The sequence below is a fragment of the Uloborus diversus genome, chromosome 1, assembly GCF_026930045.1.
Source record: "Uloborus diversus isolate 005 chromosome 1, Udiv.v.3.1, whole genome shotgun sequence".
Classification (NCBI taxonomy): domain Eukaryota; kingdom Metazoa; phylum Arthropoda; class Arachnida; order Araneae; family Uloboridae; genus Uloborus; species Uloborus diversus.
The window spans coordinates 105,570,739-105,589,046 of NC_072731.1; the positions used below are offsets into that span (position 1 = coordinate 105,570,739).

Genomic DNA, 18,308 nt, shown 5'->3' on the forward strand with positions numbered 1-18,308 from the left:
TTGAGAATTTCCGCCTTTCCAAAAACTTAAGTTCGGGGTGTAAGTATGGGGCTCTCCCGCACCGCGGTTTGCAAATCATCACCAGTGCATACGTGTTTATTATAATTAACGTCTGAAGAAAAAATCTCTGAAAGAATCTATTTATGACCCTCATCATGCAGCAAAATAATTAATAAACAAATAAGGGCTCATTACCACCTCACAAGAAAGAGACACAGCGGAGAACCCTTTGGAACCCGCACTCAGGTTTGTCTCCTCGTCGACCCGGAAATAGAACGAGGGGAGTATCTTCCCCGTGACTCATCCTTGACCCTCGATCCCTCCTTCATCGCCTCACGCAAAGCTGAGCAAACGCCGCACGCAAATATTTCTGGATTGAGCCAAGCGACCCAAATAAACGGCGAGAGACCACGTGACTCTCGTTTCGGAGGCGAATGTGGCGTCGCAGTCGGCAATTTCAGTTTCTGCGTCGAAACTCGGGAAAACCTTTCTCTCTCTCTGAACTACGCGTTGTCAGGCATGTGCTGAACTTGCGCCGGAGTTTTTATAGTCATTTGCCGGACAGTGCCAGACTGAAACGCGGGAACTAGGAGATACCATCATGGGGGCCTTACTTACAAAGTTTCGCGGGAAAAAACTACCCGCAATAGGTAAGTTTATTTTTGTTTCTCTGGTCACAGTTAATATTTTCGTGGAAAATGTTTTTTTTTTTACTTACACCATGAAGAGAAGTTAATGTTTTTCTTTTCTCTTCTAACATTTGGGAGGAGCCTAAATGATTAATGAATCTCAGTTGAGGATTTTTTTTTTTTTTCATTTCTCCTCTGTTTGTGTTTCTGAGGGATAAAAAGCAACATGTGTGGAAATCGTAACGCATAAAGGTTTTAAGAAAAGTGGTAATACTTTTTTCACTGCATTATTATGTGCATTGCAAGGAAAAAAAAGTCTATGAATGATAAAATTATGAACTTGCTCGGGAAATTAGTTTATATGTGGTTGAGTTTCGCAACTTGAACAGTCAACTGGGAAAAAAAAACCTCATGAGCTTTTGCGTGTGATGTGCGGGGAGGGGGGGGGAGGAAAGAGACAGTCAATTAATATTTGCAATTTTTTGAGTCCAATGATAAATTTAGTCTTTGAAAAAGCGTTTAAAAAGAAAAAAAACATCCCTGAAAGAAAAAAATACAAACTTGCCTTGACTGTTTTCTTGTTTTGTGCAAAAAGAATAAAATATTTCAAAATTAATTCATGCATGTTCTTCAGCACTGTTTTTTCTTTTAATTCCCATTAAACAAATCAAGTGACAAATGTCTTTTTTTCTAAATTATTTGTTTATGAAAAATAAAATAAAATAAATAAATAAAAAATAAATAAATAAAAATAAACAAATAAATAAATATTGCAAGTCTTTACATATTGGTAGAACAAAATGATGAGGTAAAATTGTTCAAGACATAAGGGTTAAACATTTTTCTTAAGTTAACCTTTTTGCATTTATGAAATGTTCGTTTTGAACTTTTTCATAATTCAACATGTCAAGTTCCACGAAATGAAATGCAAATGTATCAGTTAATGGGTTCATGGGTTCATGAATTCAAAAAAAGAAAACTTCTATTTTTAAAATAAGGAATTTTTAGACTGATTTCTTTTTAAATCTGGCTTTAAAGTTTAGAGCTCTCTCGAGAAAATTTGTAACTATAACGCTTTTCTTGGTTACAAGAAAGAAACAAGAAAAACAATTTATTTTTATGTAAGAAAACTGATTTAAGGGATATTGGAACTAATCCAGATAGATTTATTCCTTCAACCAATGCCCCAAAGTAGCTCAGTAAAATTCTCAAACTATAATATGAATATATGAATATTTTCTACTTGACTAATTAATAGTACCAGTTGTTAATTGTTTTAACTTTTTATGTCAATTGTATATTTTTTTGTAAGCTGTTTGCTTAATAAGTAAATAATACGTACAAACGTATTCTTAAAAATGGAACCGAAAGGGAAACTACATTATATCTGAATCGACAGAACTGAACGAATCACCTTTTCAGTATTAGTACAGTAAAAATAGTGGTCGGACCCAAACATCCAAAAAAAAAAAAAAAGTTTCAACCTGTTGCAGATTTTTTATTATCCTCCCCATAATAACAGGTAAAAAGTTTCACCCCATTATGCGTCGGGTTTAGGACTTTTTTTTATGTTGCACAGGGATTTTGTTTAAGATATCACTTCAGCGCTCTAAACAATTTAATAACTCCAAACACAACTAAATTGGTTACTGGGCGCGCTTAGATCATTTAGAACTATTCTTCTGACATTACTATATCATTGTGTGGCATTTTGTACTTCGGAAAAGTTTAAAATCAGTGAAATTTTTTCGAGAACTTCACTGCAATCGCTGATTTTAGAATGCAAATTCAGGGTCCTCCCCCCCCCCCCCAAAAGCGATGGCGTACACTTCAAGTGTGACAAAGTACCCATCCAGAATAAAAGCCCACAAAAAAGAAAGAAATACACCTTGAAAAAACTGCCTTAAAATTCCAATGACGCAATCTGCGCCTTGGACCCCCCCCCCCCCCCCCGCCTGTGCACCCCGATTAATTAGCATTTTTTTCTATGAAAGTTTATTATTTTACTATTATAGAGTGTCGTTTCTGCGACTTTTGAGTACTTTTTTTAAGTAATAGAAATTAATTTTATTTAAAAGAGGGTTATTTCGCCTCCCCCCTTACCCCCAAACTTGGAGCACTAAGTGCTGGAACTTTTTACCCCTTCTTGCTGGAAAGGTAAGAAGTAATTTGCAACAGGTTTCACTTTTTTCTTTGCATGTTTGGGTTTAGCCATTTTTTGGCCTAATTTTACTGTATGTATATGTCAACGTCGATTTTCAAACACAAATCTCTCTAACTTCTCTCTTTCTCTCTCGAATGTCCAAATTGTTTCAAATATACTTTTCCAACTGTAAAAGCAATTTTTAAAGGCTAATTACGGTTTTATGTGAAAAGGACTATTTATGTGTTTTTAAATAGAAAATTTTAAATCAAGCAATTTTTGTTAATGTATATGAGGTTATCCACAAATGATGTCACGTTTTGAGGGAGAGGAAGTTCATGAAATTGTGACAGTTTGTGACAAGAGAGAGGGAGGGGGTAACAAGAAGTGTGACATCGCTTATTTGTATGGGAAAAATGCAGTTGTGAAAAATAGCGAAATATGTGGCAAGGGAAGGGGGGAGGGGGTATAGTGATGTGTAATACTTTGTGACAAAAGTGGGGAGAGGGGTCAAAATTTTTGAAAAAAAAGTGTGACATCATTTGTGACAGTCGAAAAGAGAAGCAAATCATACAAATGATTTACAACGAAAACAGTCTCTCAATAACATTTTTTAACATTAAGTAAGAAAAACAAAAAAAAAAAAAAAAAATTTAACAACAATCAAATAAAGTGAGAACAATTTTTATATATCACTTTTCCAAAGTGCGTAATTTGAACCAAACATGGAAAATGCTATTCTTCTCTTGAGGTTTATTAATTTTTTAAATTGTTGTCAAAAAGTTGTATGTAATTTACATGCGATATTTCACGAGAATAACTTTTTTAACTTCTTAATCCTTGCCAAACTCGAAAAAGAAAGATAAACTTAAAAAAATAATCTAAAAAAATTATAATGAAAATGAGATCTATGTCTCCATAATCAATTGTATAAGGTATTAAAGAAACGGTTTCTCAGTTTTTAATGACAATTCATCTTTTTCTTGAAAAAAAAAAAAAAAAAAAAAACACGACCTAATGGTATATTTAAAACCTCTGAAATTTTACCGAGTTTTTAGGCTTAACAAGTAAATTTAGCTTTGTTGGCTTGTCAGATGAAAGGGGGAAAAAAAAAATTTCTCATATAGATGATAATATTAAACATTTTGAATGGCTCAAAACAACCCTTAAAGTAGCTAATCAGAAAAAAAAAGTTTATTATATGTTCTTTGTTTAGTGCTCTTTCTAAGAAAGCTTGTTAAAATCAAATCCACCTCTTAGATCAGGGCTTAGAATACTTCAAATTTCGCCATAGGCACTAATGTTACATTGTTTGATTGTTTGAACTGCTCTAAGTTCGGGGAAAAAAACTAAAAATTAATCAAGAGAAGGAGTTGTGCTGACTGAGATGTTTCGCACAAAATATATTTTGTTTCAACCAAAGTGTTACAAAAAAGATTTATTCGGGGTGGGAGGGGGGGGGGAGGGGCATGCTGCCCGGCTGATGCTTTATTTTCCTCATCTTATTACCCTATTTCAAATCTTTATTCTTTAATTTTATTTACTTGATTTATTTAATTTTTGCATTCAGCTTTACGAAGCATTACTCTTAAATGGATTTTACTTTATTTTATCATCTATTTTTATTTATTTTTTGAATTTTAATTATTGAAAAAAAGTTGACTCTGAATTTTTTTTTTTTTTTTTTTTTGCAATGGTTATGAAATAAACGCATTAAAAATACACTTGCAAAAAAGGCTATAATCCAGGGGTTCCCAAACTTTTCCGATTCGCGGCAATTTTTGAAGAATTAAAATTTTCTCACAGTACCCTACTCTATATCTGTTATATACATATGTTGACACCATGGACATCTCGTGGCACCCCTCATCTTCTCCTATGGCAACCTAGGGTGTCTCGGTACCCAGTTTGGAAATGACTCCTGTTATATTAGTTAAATTCACGTCTATGTTAATGTTGTTTTTAAAATATTGTTTGTTTTTAACTTGTGTGACTTTTTATGGATAAACTACAGGAACATGCAACTATTGGGTTTCTATTTCTGTACATGAGTTTAAAAGATATTAAATTTTCTGGTAGTCTTACTGCATTTGTATCCGTTATCGGCGCTTGGTTACCAGAACAAGTTTCCAATGAAGCTAAATCCGTCCATTGTAAAGTTTTTAGAGCAAGCTAATTTCTATTTTTCTAAGTGGAGGGAAAAAGGTTTTGTTGTATATTTTAATACAATAATGAAAAAAGAATGTAGAAATTGCAGATTTTTTTTTGCTTTGAAGTAATGCACATCTTAATTTCAAAATGCAAAAATTTAAGTAGCAGATTAAATATGTTGAAAACTTCTTTTATGTTTTCCAAGTATCCAGGGCTTAATTTGGAGGAGCTTTGAATAAGTAGGTTTAACTTACTTAGAATCTTGCTTTTTACAGATTTGACCGGATTTTTGACTATTTAAGCATGAAAAAAAATCTGAAGAATAAATCTCCCTGCATTCATTTTGTTGTATGATATTAATCCCTGCTTTTATTCTTTTCATCAGTTTAATACTTTTATCAATTTTATTTTATTCTTGTCAGTCAAACGCATTTTATATTTAATTTTTATACTGTATTATTTCCAAACAAATATTTTTACATATTTTTTCAATCTTAATTTTAAATTTTCTCAAAGAAATAGACATTTAACTCATCTCACCTCGGAACAAATAAATGACCACATCTGAAGTGAAATACAATTTGAAATTAGCAATTTAAAGACTTCGGGGCTGTCTGTAAATGATGTCACACTTTTTTGAACAAGTTTGATCGCCTCTTCCCCTTCGTCATAAAAGTGACACACTTCACCAAACTCCCTTCCCTCTAAAGCTCTAAATTAGCGGTCACCAGTCGCCAACGGCCGACCATTTCATTAAAAATAGCTACCAAAAAATAAAGCACCAGTCGCCAAAAGTGGCGACCATATGTTTCTTGTCTTTTCTATTTGTTAAAATTGTCGTGTAAAGACAACCACACTTCCAATCCTGAGGTGTCCAGCGCATCAGTCGACTTCATATTGACAGCGTAATTCAGGATAAACTCCTTTAAGAGTATTTATTTTTGGCTCTGAATATGTTTAATAAAATGGTTACCGAAAGTCAAAAGTGTCTACCATTTTTTTCTGACTCTGGTAACCCAGTGGCTACTTATTCGGAATTCCTAGCTTAGAGTTTTACTCCGCTCCCTTTGACACATTTCACGCTGTTTTTCCATAAGCATTATTGTTTTTTAGAAAAAGTGTAACACATTTTTTGTTACCTTCTCCATCCCCTTGTAACAAATTCTCCCAATTTCACGAATTGCCCTTTCCCTCTGAAAACGCGATATCATTTGTGGGCGACATGTATTCTATTATTATTTATTTTTGATATAATATTCAGGGTTTAAACACTAACAGTAATAGGGAAAGGAAATTACAATTGCTATAACAATAAAATGATTTCAGTAAATTAAATAAATAAATACAAAACTGGCAAACTTAAATTTGAATTTCCTGTAATTTATTTGCCTCACAGAACCCTTTACCTTCATTTAAAATTTCCAATTGAACAATTTCTCAAGAAAACCGAAAATATTTTATGTCTCACATGGACGAGTTTGACTCATTTTAATTGATCAAGTTACTAATGCATGAAGCAAACGAATGAATCATTTCTATGATATGCGAATAATTGCCTCTGCTGTTGAGAAATGGTTCACTTTTCGTTCGGTGCTCTTGAACAAGTGTGCGCAAAGCCTTGCAATTATTTTTCGAAAGTTTATGTCCCATTACTATCTCCAAAAATTTTAATGGAATTATACGTGGTCTTGGTTTCGACAAGGCCTTCAGCTTGGTTCCTAAATTTTAGTAGGACTCCTTCGTAGAAACTTTTTCACCATTAAAATGCATTTATTGACTATCATCACTATTTTATTACGCGTTAAATGTTTGTGCCAGAGCTACTTTTAGGGGAAATTTAGAAAGTTAGTTCTTTTGTTGGCCTCCTGTTCTTTCGGATCTGATGGAGAAGATTGAAAGCCAAGCTCGAAATTTTCTCCTGCTTTTGAATTTTTGAATGTTTAAATGTTTTTGTTTCCTTTTTTTTCGTTTCTTTTACTTCTTAAGCCTCATGTTATAAGGTGTGGCTCCTGCAGAGCTTTTGAAACTTAAAAACAAATTAGGAAAAAAAAAACAACTTCGATATGTCATTAGTTAAATACTAGTACATTGCTAAAATTATTGCTGCCATATCATTTTTCAGTTAAACGAATGATTTTTTATAGCTCTAATTGTAAATGATTTCCTCCAGAAGGGTAATTATGGTGACTTTTGACGGTGTCCTCCCCCCTCCCGATTTCGCCGACACGAGCCCCTTCCGGTTTTTCTGTTTCAATTAAAACATTTTGATAAGGTGGAAATTTGAAATGTCGGCGAAAGCTTCTTACAAAGCTCGTTAAATCGATTGACTTTAAATAAATAACTGAAAAAAAAAAAAGAGTTATAAAAAGGCAATCTTGCGAAAAGACTTTTCATTTGATTGTTACAGGGTGTCTTCATAAATAGCGGTTGTAATAATTATTGAAAAATCACGCCAGTTTCTCAACAACGCTTATTTTAAGGATAATTAGCAAATGAACTCCTAAAAATACATTGCAACGTGCCCAGCGCCGGCTCTAGTAGTTTTGGCTCCCCAGGCAATGTTAACAAGTGTTATACATAGTTAGCCCCTTATATATATATATATATATATATATATATATATATATATATATATATATATATATAAGGGGTCTAAGGACCCTTAACCTTCAAAATTTTCAATTTTCTGGAAAAAATATAAGTTATGCCTAATTTAATTCTGAACAAGTTGATACCTTATTTATTACCATACGCAAAATACTTTTTAAGTTATCGTGAAAATGCGTAAACTTTCCCCATAGATATTAATGTTTACAGCAGTTGTTTAAGCCTCTTTTTCTCAAGTGACGGTTTCTCGTTTTGCGCGCATGATATCTTAGAAAGTTTCTTATCTATTTCCGTTAAACTTTTCATGCGTGTTTATCTGGTTTATTTTTATGATCTGAACCTAAATTTTAACTAAAAATAAAAGTTAATATTTAAAAAAAAAAACATTTTCCCCCAAAAATTTTGAAAATTTTGATATTAACTTATAAAATTTAAAAAAAAAACTAAATACCTTAAAAAAATAAATAAATTTAGGTTTAGATCATAAAAATAAACCAGACAAGCATGCACAAAAAGTTTTACCGAAATATATAATGCACGCAAAACGAGAAACCTGAGGGAACGCAACCTGAGAAAAATAGGCTTAAACAGCTACTGTTAACATAAATCTCTATGGGGAAAGTTTACGCATTTTCACGATAACTTGAAAAGTTTTTTGCGTATTCTAATAAATAAGGTATCAAAATGTTCAGAATTAAATTAGGCATAACATATATTTTTCCCAGAAAATCGAACATTTTGAAGGTTAAGGGTCCTTAGACCCCTTAAATCATCGAGCATACTTTCACGTGCTGCTGCAATTTGAACTGCAACGAAGTAAAAAAAAAAAAAAAAAACTGAGGAACAAATTCGAGTGTCCCATTTTTCTTCCTTTTTTGCCTTTTTACATTTTGCCATCAGAAAATTTGCCACCCTTAAAAGCTGCCGCTCTAGGCAGAGGCATAGGTCGCCTACCCGACGAACCCGGCCTGGACGGGTCTCCAAATGTTTAAAATCGCGCCACTGTGTAAAAAGGTTGTGTGTTTGAATCACTACGTCGCGTCGTTATGAGACATCTCGAAAACCCGCTACTTAAGGACTGCCGAATTGGCCTTGGACGCACCCTTTCGCTAACAGGTTTTTTAAAAAAAGAAAGTAGTTAGAGAGAGAGAAAAAAAAAGAGAAGGTTATGAAGTACTATTCGCTTTTTCCACATTCTCTGGGCTTATGTGCATGTATCTAAACCGATATGGCCTCTTCATTCGATCTGCCAGTTGAGAAAAAAGACGGAAGTATTTTGATCAAAAAATGGTCATTCGAGCTGGAGTGAAAGAATTATTAGATTAGAAGTGATTGTGTTTGAATGGTGTAAATGCGAGGGCAAAAAAAGAGAGATTGGGGCGACCGTTTGTCGAGAGAGAAAGCCTTTCTATGGCTTTCTACCGCCGACATTCGTACGCATTTAAAAAGTGAAACATGAAACTTGTCCTTTCATTTTTCTAGAGTGAGACGTTGTGCGCTCTTGAAGTAGCAAAAGCCGAGGCAAATAGGAGAATTGTGTTTCTTTTTTAGAAAAATTTTTAATCCTTCGGCTTTCAAACGACACGAAGGTGCTGCTAACATTCGAAATATTTTTTTCGACAAGGATTTTCTTGAGGTTCTACCATGTAAAACTTCTTGTTTCCAAAACTTTAAACTCAATTTCTGAAGAATCGTAATTTTGCCAAATGTTGCTTTGTTTCAAACATGATAACACATATGAGGTAGTGAGAAACAAAGGGGTGTAAGTGAATAGTTTCAGATTTTGAGTAAAACGCGTTTTAAATTGGGGTCCTAGGTAGGCTTTCATTGAAATGTTTTTCTAAATTATGCTGTACAGCAGCATCTACCAGAGCTACTAGAACTATGACTTGCCCCAAAACATAGGAGAGGTTCACCTACCATTTGTACTGGTTATCTCCAAATTTGTAATTTTGGCACTTATACATTCCTTGCCTCTCACTGCCTCATACATTGTTAATGCTTCAATGTTTTTCAATCCTTCAGCTTTGAAAAGATATAAAGATGTTGTCAATATTCTAAATATTTCTTTAGATAAAAAATATTTTCTTGAATTACTACCTCATAAAACCTCACGTTTTTAAAACTTTAAACTTAATTCCTGAAGAATCGTAAATTTACCATAAGTTGCTTTGTTCTATATATGCACCGAATGTTAGGTTGATATTCGGTATACTGCATATACGGCAGACAAACCGAATATTCGGTTCTGCCGAATGCTTTAATGTTCGGAAACTGAATAGTAAACAAACTTAAATGTTTGATGATTGGTAAACAAAAATATTTTTAAAATACAGCAAATGCAGTCTATGTTGGTGTACCATAGTACGAAATTAATTCAAATTGTTACTTACTAATTTCGTCACATTCAAAGTAATTTTAATGCAAGAGAATCCACTCGGTTATTTCAAATTATGTTATTTTTCAATTTTTCTTAAATCTTATGGCACGTTTATACAGTTACAAACTCATTTAAACATGACACAGTAACCATTAAAAAAAAAACGTAATGAAAAGTAGCGTATATTAAGTCAATGTATAAGTACTTAACGTCAATTTAAATTTTTTACTTTTTAGTTCCTCTTTATTTTTTGAAGTAGATTCATTTTAATTTTTTAAAAATTTTATTTTACTGATAGCAACTGTCAGCAAACAATTTTGTTGCCTAACATTTTCTAAGTAATCACTTTCAAATAATAATAATAATAATAATAATAATAATAATAGTAATAATAATAATAATAATAATAGGGGAGAGTGGCCCAAAGCGGGTATTTTTTCTATAATGGCAGGATGGCAGGTAGCTAGTCAACTATTTTAATCATTTATAACTTCATATTTGATTGACAAATGTACCAAATCACAATTAGTTAAGCTTATCCGCTTTGGGCTCCAAAGCGGGTTTTTAAAAAAATATTTGTAAAGTTTGATAATAAATAAATATTGGCTGGGTTTGAAATAATGCAAAAATCACTTTTTATTTTGAAGTTCAAAAACCCTGCTAGTATATAAAACCGAAATTGTTGCGATAAAAATCCAAAAACTACAATTTTCGAGCGTTCTTCGAAAACCTAGCCGCTTTGGGCCACCCTCCCCTATATATGTTTTTTACCTCAATCTCAGTTATAAAATAGTAAAAGGAATGTATGTATCGCTTGAGCAAGTCGAGAAACTTCTGAGGGGCTTGGTAAATTCAAATAAGTGTTGGTACAAAGCGCAAATCCAAACGATCTGATAAAAAATATACATATTTTTAAATCTCAAGATTACTTTATATCTAAGAAAGTTTGGTTATCACCAAAAAGTACAAAATAAAATCAATACATGACTTATTGGTTACAACACTCAATAATTGAATTAATCCTAAGTTCCTAAGTTAATCCTAAGTAAGTTAATCCTAAAATCTTCATGTTAAAGTTAATTCTAAAACTGCCAATAAAATTAAAATTAAAAGTAGAGCCAATAAATTGTAGGTATAGTAAACGCTGTTCGTACAAGGCTGTGTTTGTGTAAAATCGCTCCAGACGTACATTTACTCCAGACAATAGTAGCAGACGTAAACCCGACCTCTCTCGGCAATAGAGTGCAATATTTTCGTTGAAATTTTTAAGATGAAATTTAAGATTTATTATTTGGGAAATTTTTCAGAATTAAAGTATTTCAATTTTTATAAACTCTAAAATTAGGTTGAAGTGTCACATACCAAACGGGTGTCACCGAGAGGGGGGGGGGGGCTCCCTCTCTCAAGAAAAGGCTTTTTTTTTCGCTCAAGTTACAGCTTTCAGAAATTGAAAGCACAGAATTTGATTAACATCTATTTGTTAAACATTAAAGGGGAGCCAATTCATTTTTTTTTCATTTTTTTAAAAATGAGTTTTTTAATTAATCTCACTTTAGAAATCGCAGCAATTGGATAATTTGATTTTAAAATTGAATTTCTAACATTGTATGCACCTTAGGTTTAAAAAAAAATACATCGCGAAAATTTCAAAAAAGGAATTAATATTTCAATCTCTGTTTAAGGGTTTCCTCCTCGTTCCCATGAGGGGGTATTTGAAAAAATAAATAAATAAAAAAGGTCGGAGTTGGACCTTTCAAAATCCAGGAGTCGGCGATTTCTCTTCCGACTCCGCAGCCCTGGCCAAAACTATATTTTTAATAAAATTCTATTTCTTGAAAAAATGTCAAAAATAGAATCTTTCTATTGAAATAATATTTTGGATTAAAAATAATAATAACCAAATTTCCCTACATATTTATACACAGTGGTGTTCTCACAGTGGTGTTCTCATCTATACTCCATGTACGCCGTATACTCTCTAACTTTTTTTGACATATAGTGTATACCCTCAAGCTTCAAAAATTTTCATATTATGACACATTATATATATGATTGCATACACATATTGTGTGTAATGGATTACTTGGAGTATACCGTCAAACTTTTCTTATCCTGATTATAGTGATGAAATGATCTTAGTGCCCATTTAATTATCTGAAATTGAACTATCATCAATCTACCGCTGATAATTTTTTTTTAAATTATCAAGCAATTATATTTTTTGTTTATCGTAATTAGAATGTATTCATATTAAATGTAAAGATAGAAATTGCACTAGTTTTAAAATATAATTTATTGTTCTTCAATCTAAGTTTTTAAGATATTTTTGGTTAAAACATTTTGAAAAACTTATTATGCAGAAACCATTAAAAATTACTCTTTTTTGCTTTAAATATTACACATATAATAGCATTTCTTTGAGTAATAAATGGATCTGAAATTAGGTAGTGTGTCTTTGGTAGTGTTGTGAAATTATTTTCACAACAATAGCATGCTTTACATAAAGAAGTTTTATGTTATAGTTTATGGGCTTCTTACGGAAACTATTTTTAATGAACATTTCAGAGAAAACTATTATTAAATGTTCATTAATTAAAACTAATTAGTATTAGTATTTATAAATTAATAAAATTGAAGTAAAGAAAGACAAATTGATTCGATTTGGACCCCTTTAGCTTAAGCATAGTTTTGGACAGTTTAAGACAGTAAAAACCACCTGTCCTGTCCAAAACACATCCCTGGATGAAAGTTCAAAGTCTTAAATACATTAATTAGTGCAAGTAATATATTTTGAGTAAATTTGGCTATTACTTCACTCTTCTTGTACCCTTTGAGGACATTTTGTTATTTTTCGAGGTGACACTTAACAGATGATTCTTTAAGTCGCCTTTTTTTATTATTATTTAGTCGCATTGTGGTGCGGTTGTGTTCGCTAATGTTTCCTTTACATCAGAGTCATTGAATTATTTTCTTGTTTGGGTATAAAACCAGATATAATCGACAACATTAGACGGCAGTAAAATAATCACTTAGTCATACTTTTTCAGTAGGTGTAACGTCTTTTTAAAGTTCCCCCTCATATTAATTTAAAAATAATCTAAGAGTTCTTAGATTGGTTTCTATGCAAATTGCAATGGCTGCCGATTCAGAGGCTTGTACACAGATAAATCAAACTTCGCCTGCACAAATTTGCAGTAAAAATTTCCATGTACATGTTTCCTATTGTTCTGTTTTCTTTATTGTTACTTCAGCTCAGAAATATCGCGAATGCGATTTTCATTGTTAATTTATTTTAAAAGGAATATATTGGATTTTTCAAAGTAAAATGTCCATGTCCTTGTCACTAATAAGATGACTGGCTTTTAAAACAAACTTTTAAGCATTGCTGCCTACTTTTTGGAAATTCAATTTGTAAGGACAATTTTTATCCTTTTTCCACGAAATAGTGAAACGTTTTAGAGATAATTGACCAGCTGCAAAATAATTTCTTTTGTAATGAAAATTTTATTTATAAACTTCACATTTATTTTAACGTTACACGTTGCAGTGAAATAACTCATGTGCGAAAGAAAGTAGTCTTTAATAAACTTTTGTACGAACATATACCCTAGGGCTGGGCGATGTAGGAATTTCTATATCGTGACGCATCGCCAACTTTACATCGCGATGTTACGATGCATAAGATGTGCATTTTTTTTTTCTTTTTTAAGACCTTTACTTAAAACTGCTTGTTTAAATTTTACAAAATGTATTCCAGATGAAAAAATATAAGTTCTACAAGCAGATTCTAGCACCAGTAAGAAATTGTCAAAAGAACAAAAAAAAAAAAAAAAAAAAGAAAGTTGAACGTGCAAGATAGCAATAAAGATTGCAGACATGTGTCTTGTACCTATTTTTGCAATGCAAAAGATGTAAGGTTATGGAAGCAATCTCATCTTGCATTTAAAAGGGGGTAACTCAAAGCACCGAAATTTGTTTATGTGCAATCTTTGTTGCTATTTTAAAATTTCAACATTTTATCCTTCGTTTTTTTTTTCCTCCGTTTTTTTCGTTTTTGTGAGAGATTATATGATAAACTTTGTTCATCATAAAATTTTCCGTTAAGAGCTTTAAAAACAATTCCATTTCCAGCAAATTTTGGGAAATGTGAAGGTCTTTGTTCGCTTATGATACTTCCCTTCAGAGACGTCTCGAACTTATTTGTTTGGTAGGGGGTGATTTTTAAAATTGCCGAATGATATTCTGAATTTTTTCGAATGATAAAATGAACACAAACATGTACCTAATGAGAAGAGCCATTAAACATCCTTAATAAAATTTAAAAAGCCACACAATTTCGCAGTGCAGTCTCCAAATTTACCGAATCGTCAGAAAAAAATTGTCAACTAAGAAAACTTTTGGTAGGTCACAGTGACCTCCCATCAGGGTGTCCCTGCTTCCACCAGTGCAGGGTGTCTGTCTCTGTATATCGGTGCTTGGATTTGTAGTTGTTGCGGTATCGATGCATCGGTTTAGAGAAAAATTCTAAACCGGTTTAACGATGTAGGATGTACACCGTTTTTTTTTTGCGATGCGTCGTTATCATTGGAGTGTAGGAGGCCATTCATTAATTACATATGGATGAGTTTGGCAGTTTTTGACCCCCTTCCCTCCCCCATGTAAGGGTACGGAAGATTTTCCAAACATCTCCCCGTTATTCTTACGTAAGATTCTGAAAACGTTTTTAAATTCACTATTATCAAATTCAACTTTTTTGTGCACAGAAATATTTACTAAAAAGTTGGAATCTAGACTGAATGTTTTTTCGACATGTTTTTGGCATTTGATGCGATACGAATAAAAAATAAAACATGCCATATACAGTGTGATTCTTTTTGAAATTTTACACTATTCATTCTTTGTAAAACAAATAAAAAACAACTCATCCTAACACGTTTTTTACCTTCCCGGCGCAAATGAAATATGATCCCTGTCAAACCACCTGACCTCGTGATTTCTAACGTAAAATATCGACTTGGAGAATATTACGTAAGAATGGGTTTGACCCCCCCCACAAAGAAAGGATATGTAGAGATCTTTTCAACCCCCCCCCCATGCGGGACCCTTACGTAATTTATGAATGGCCCCTAACGATACACCAAGAATCGACTAATGGTTCATCAGTGGGTCGAAATCTATAATTCGGACAAAGCTGATCCATAGCATTCATTTTGAATATCAGAATGCAACTTGGAATTCCTTCTAATCATTAGAAAATGCATTCTTGCTTGCCATTTAAGAAACTAGAAAATCGCTCGTCAAGGTATGACGGGTGAAACTTGCTTCTGCATTTAAACGAAGCAATTACCTGTTTGGTGATATTTGGATAGTTGAAATTTTAATCCTAACTCCAGAGGATTAACCCTAAACTCTCGTTGATATCATTAATAATTGTTGATCACTTTTTCGTTTCTTCATTCTCCTAAAATGAGTCTTACTGGTAAAGCAGTCAAATTACCGGATCCAGTTCAACCTTGTCAAAATAAAGCATTTCCTTCCATGTCAAACGTTGCCAAAAAATTATATCAAATTCAAATGCCATGGCGCGAGTTTCGTTATTGATGACATCAGGAACGTTACTGGATCAGGGAATTCGATATGTATGAGCATTATCAAACCACTAGGTCATTAACGTTCCTATTAAGCCTGGAAAAAAAAAAATACTTAGCATGGTTTTTCCGTTATGAAATCAAGATTCATTTTTCTTCGATCAATGACCGAAACCAACCTTATCCAAAAACGAGTTTTCAGTAGTTAAATATTTCTAATTTCAAAATCTGTCCCTAAAAATATCGTGCTGAAACACTAGCAACTAATAAATCATTTCCAGAACTAGATTTCCCACAGAGTACATGTTACAGATGTAATAATGGAATGTTGAAATAAAGATATTTACGACCGTCCCTGGAAATAATTAGTTGAAGAGTTATGAAATTGCGATATGAATCATAGATAAATGTTCTGCGTGGTTCGATAATACTCACTAATGAGCTAAATGAATCAGGACATGAAATGTTTATATCACTAATGGTTATATCAAATCAATTTGTGCAAAAAAAAAAAAAAAAATCATTCATTTTTAAAATTTATAAATAGCGTGCTCACAGTTTTAGATATTTTTTTTTCTTTGGTTAAGAAATCTATCAATACAATATGAATTATTTATGTAACTTTTTGTAGGAAAATGTCAAATACTGCTCTCAAACTACACGTCTTTGACAGCTGACTGAGAAATTTAATCAAATATCCAAACACACGTCACGTTGTGCCAGTTAAGCGAGTGGTTTTCGGCTTCTGAATCGATTCTTCTTAATACCACAAATGTTTTTTCTTGGTGGGTTAGATGACCAGAGTATCATTATGAAATTCTTCTACTTGGTTCGCAAATCACTGTTAAATAATTTAAGCCATGTAGCATGGGCATTCATTTCCGATAGGGGAAAAGGCCTATTACCTTCACAAAAGTGGCGGACTCAAGCAGGAGTGGATATAGAGGGAGGTTCATGGGGGTCTGGACCTCTCCACCTAAATCGTCGACAATATTATTCAGCCATATTGTGTTCAAACACTTAATGAATAAAACATAAAAGTTTGCAGTAATATTTTCAATTCATTAATTATTTACAAAACTTAACTTCTTTAAAGGTCTGCTTATTTTCCTTTCTTATGAAATTAATTTGTAACGTTTATGCTATATTAGGTGCATTATTCCTGTAGATTTGGTGCTTTTTATTGACACTCAAGAGTTTTCAGAAATTTTTCGAAGCCAAAATCGTAGGTTCGTTCGTAGACGGAAAGGGGGTGGGGGTGGGGGTCATTCTTCAGAGTATCCCTCCTAAAATGGTCGACTGTAGTCTCAAGAACAGACCCTTGACAAAAATTGCGGTCTCACTAATGAACCCCCTGAAATTAGCAATTATCAAAGTTAAATAAATCCCTTACATAGTTTATACTTTCCTATCTTGGAAATGACTGATATCATCAAATTCTCTTATTTTGCCTGTTTCAGGAGTTTTAATTTCACACACAGATGATCCGAACGAGGGCTTAATTTGAATGGGACCTTACGGAAGCTAAGTTCCAACACTTTTCTTGAATTTCATATCAATTTTAACATTTCAGACAAAATTTACACAATATGCGAACGAAAATAATTTTTGAGGAGGATAGGACTTCTCCACACTTTTGTGTCAGAAATTAAGCTTTGATCAGAACGCTGTTTGTTGTTGTTGGCGTCTCAATAGTAAAAATGGAAAGATTGGATGCCAGTACCTCGAGAGGTTGGATATCTTTGTTTACATACAAGACAACACAACAAAGATTTGCTGCTCTTTGAGCAGGGGAGTGCACAGGAGGGGGGTGGGGACGCCTGTTGGCCCGGGCCCGAGCCAGAAGACACGAGATTTTTGAAATGAGGGGTGAAATATATGTAGGGACGAAAGGATAAACAATATGGAGGGGACCCGGAAAGGTCAGTTGTGACGAGCTCAAATATTTCTGTATACGCCACTGACAAGGAGAGGAAATAGCACCAACACCAGGGCATTGGTGGGAATCGAACCTAAGACCTCCGACATCTGAAGCGAAGCTTCTACCATAAAGCCTCGGAGGTCCTATCAGAACACTAACTTCAATTTATTGGGTTTGAATGGAAGGCGACTTGCCAGCGTTTCCCAGTTTACGAGCTTTTTTTTTTTTTTCTTTTTTCCTGATACGTCGTCAAATATTTCAGCTCTGGGACTCGGTGAAGAGTGTGACGTACTTGTTGCATAAGAAGCTGTTTTTCAGACAATCTCAGGGGATAGGAAATGTATATCCAGAGTGTCTTTCTCTTTGCGCTCTGAGTGACGTTAAACCTGTCTGTATCCCAGGTAACGACATTTTGTCAATACAGCTGAAATCTGTTCTAATTTTAGACTATTGAATTTTGAGGTGGGCGTTGATTCGACATCGATGTTATTACTAAAACTGTTTGTTATCATTCGAACACGAAAGGTTCTATCAACTTATTAATATAAAATAAAAACATACTTCAGCGTAGCCAACGAATGAATGAACTCTATTTTTAAGAGATCATAGTGTTGAACATCAGATTATGAATGTATGAATCATTGTATGTTGATTGTGTTTGTTTGCTGATTTTGTTTTTTTTTCTTTTAAATCAGTTTTTTTTAAGTCTGTTTTTTTTAATTTTCAAATTAAAATTTCTGTTGTGTTTCTTTGTTTTTTATTTATTTAGCTTAAAAAGTTTTGTACCAAAATTTTTTTATTTTGAAATGCCCATTTATATTAATCGTTCTACTGTATTTGTTGATCTAAAACAGAAGAAACGCTCCTAAATATAAGGGTGCAAGGGGGG

At 33.0% G+C, this 18,308-nt stretch overlaps 1 protein-coding gene across 2 annotated transcripts in view; it reads left to right on the forward strand.

Annotated features, from left to right (window-relative positions):
• The first annotated feature begins 445 nt into the window (after positions 1 to 445).
• Positions 446 to 18,308, forward strand: part of LOC129231220 (myosin-7B-like) — a 121,458-nt gene continuing 103,595 nt past the window's right edge. The window contains exon 1 of one of the 2 annotated variants that reach the window (XM_054865492.1): positions 446 to 650. In XM_054865492.1, the coding sequence (XP_054721467.1) occupies positions 602 to 650 (49 nt within the window). In that variant the 5' untranslated portion in view covers positions 446 to 601. The remainder of the gene's footprint in view (positions 651 to 18,308) is intronic. The other variant, XM_054865526.1, reaches the window with a different exon arrangement.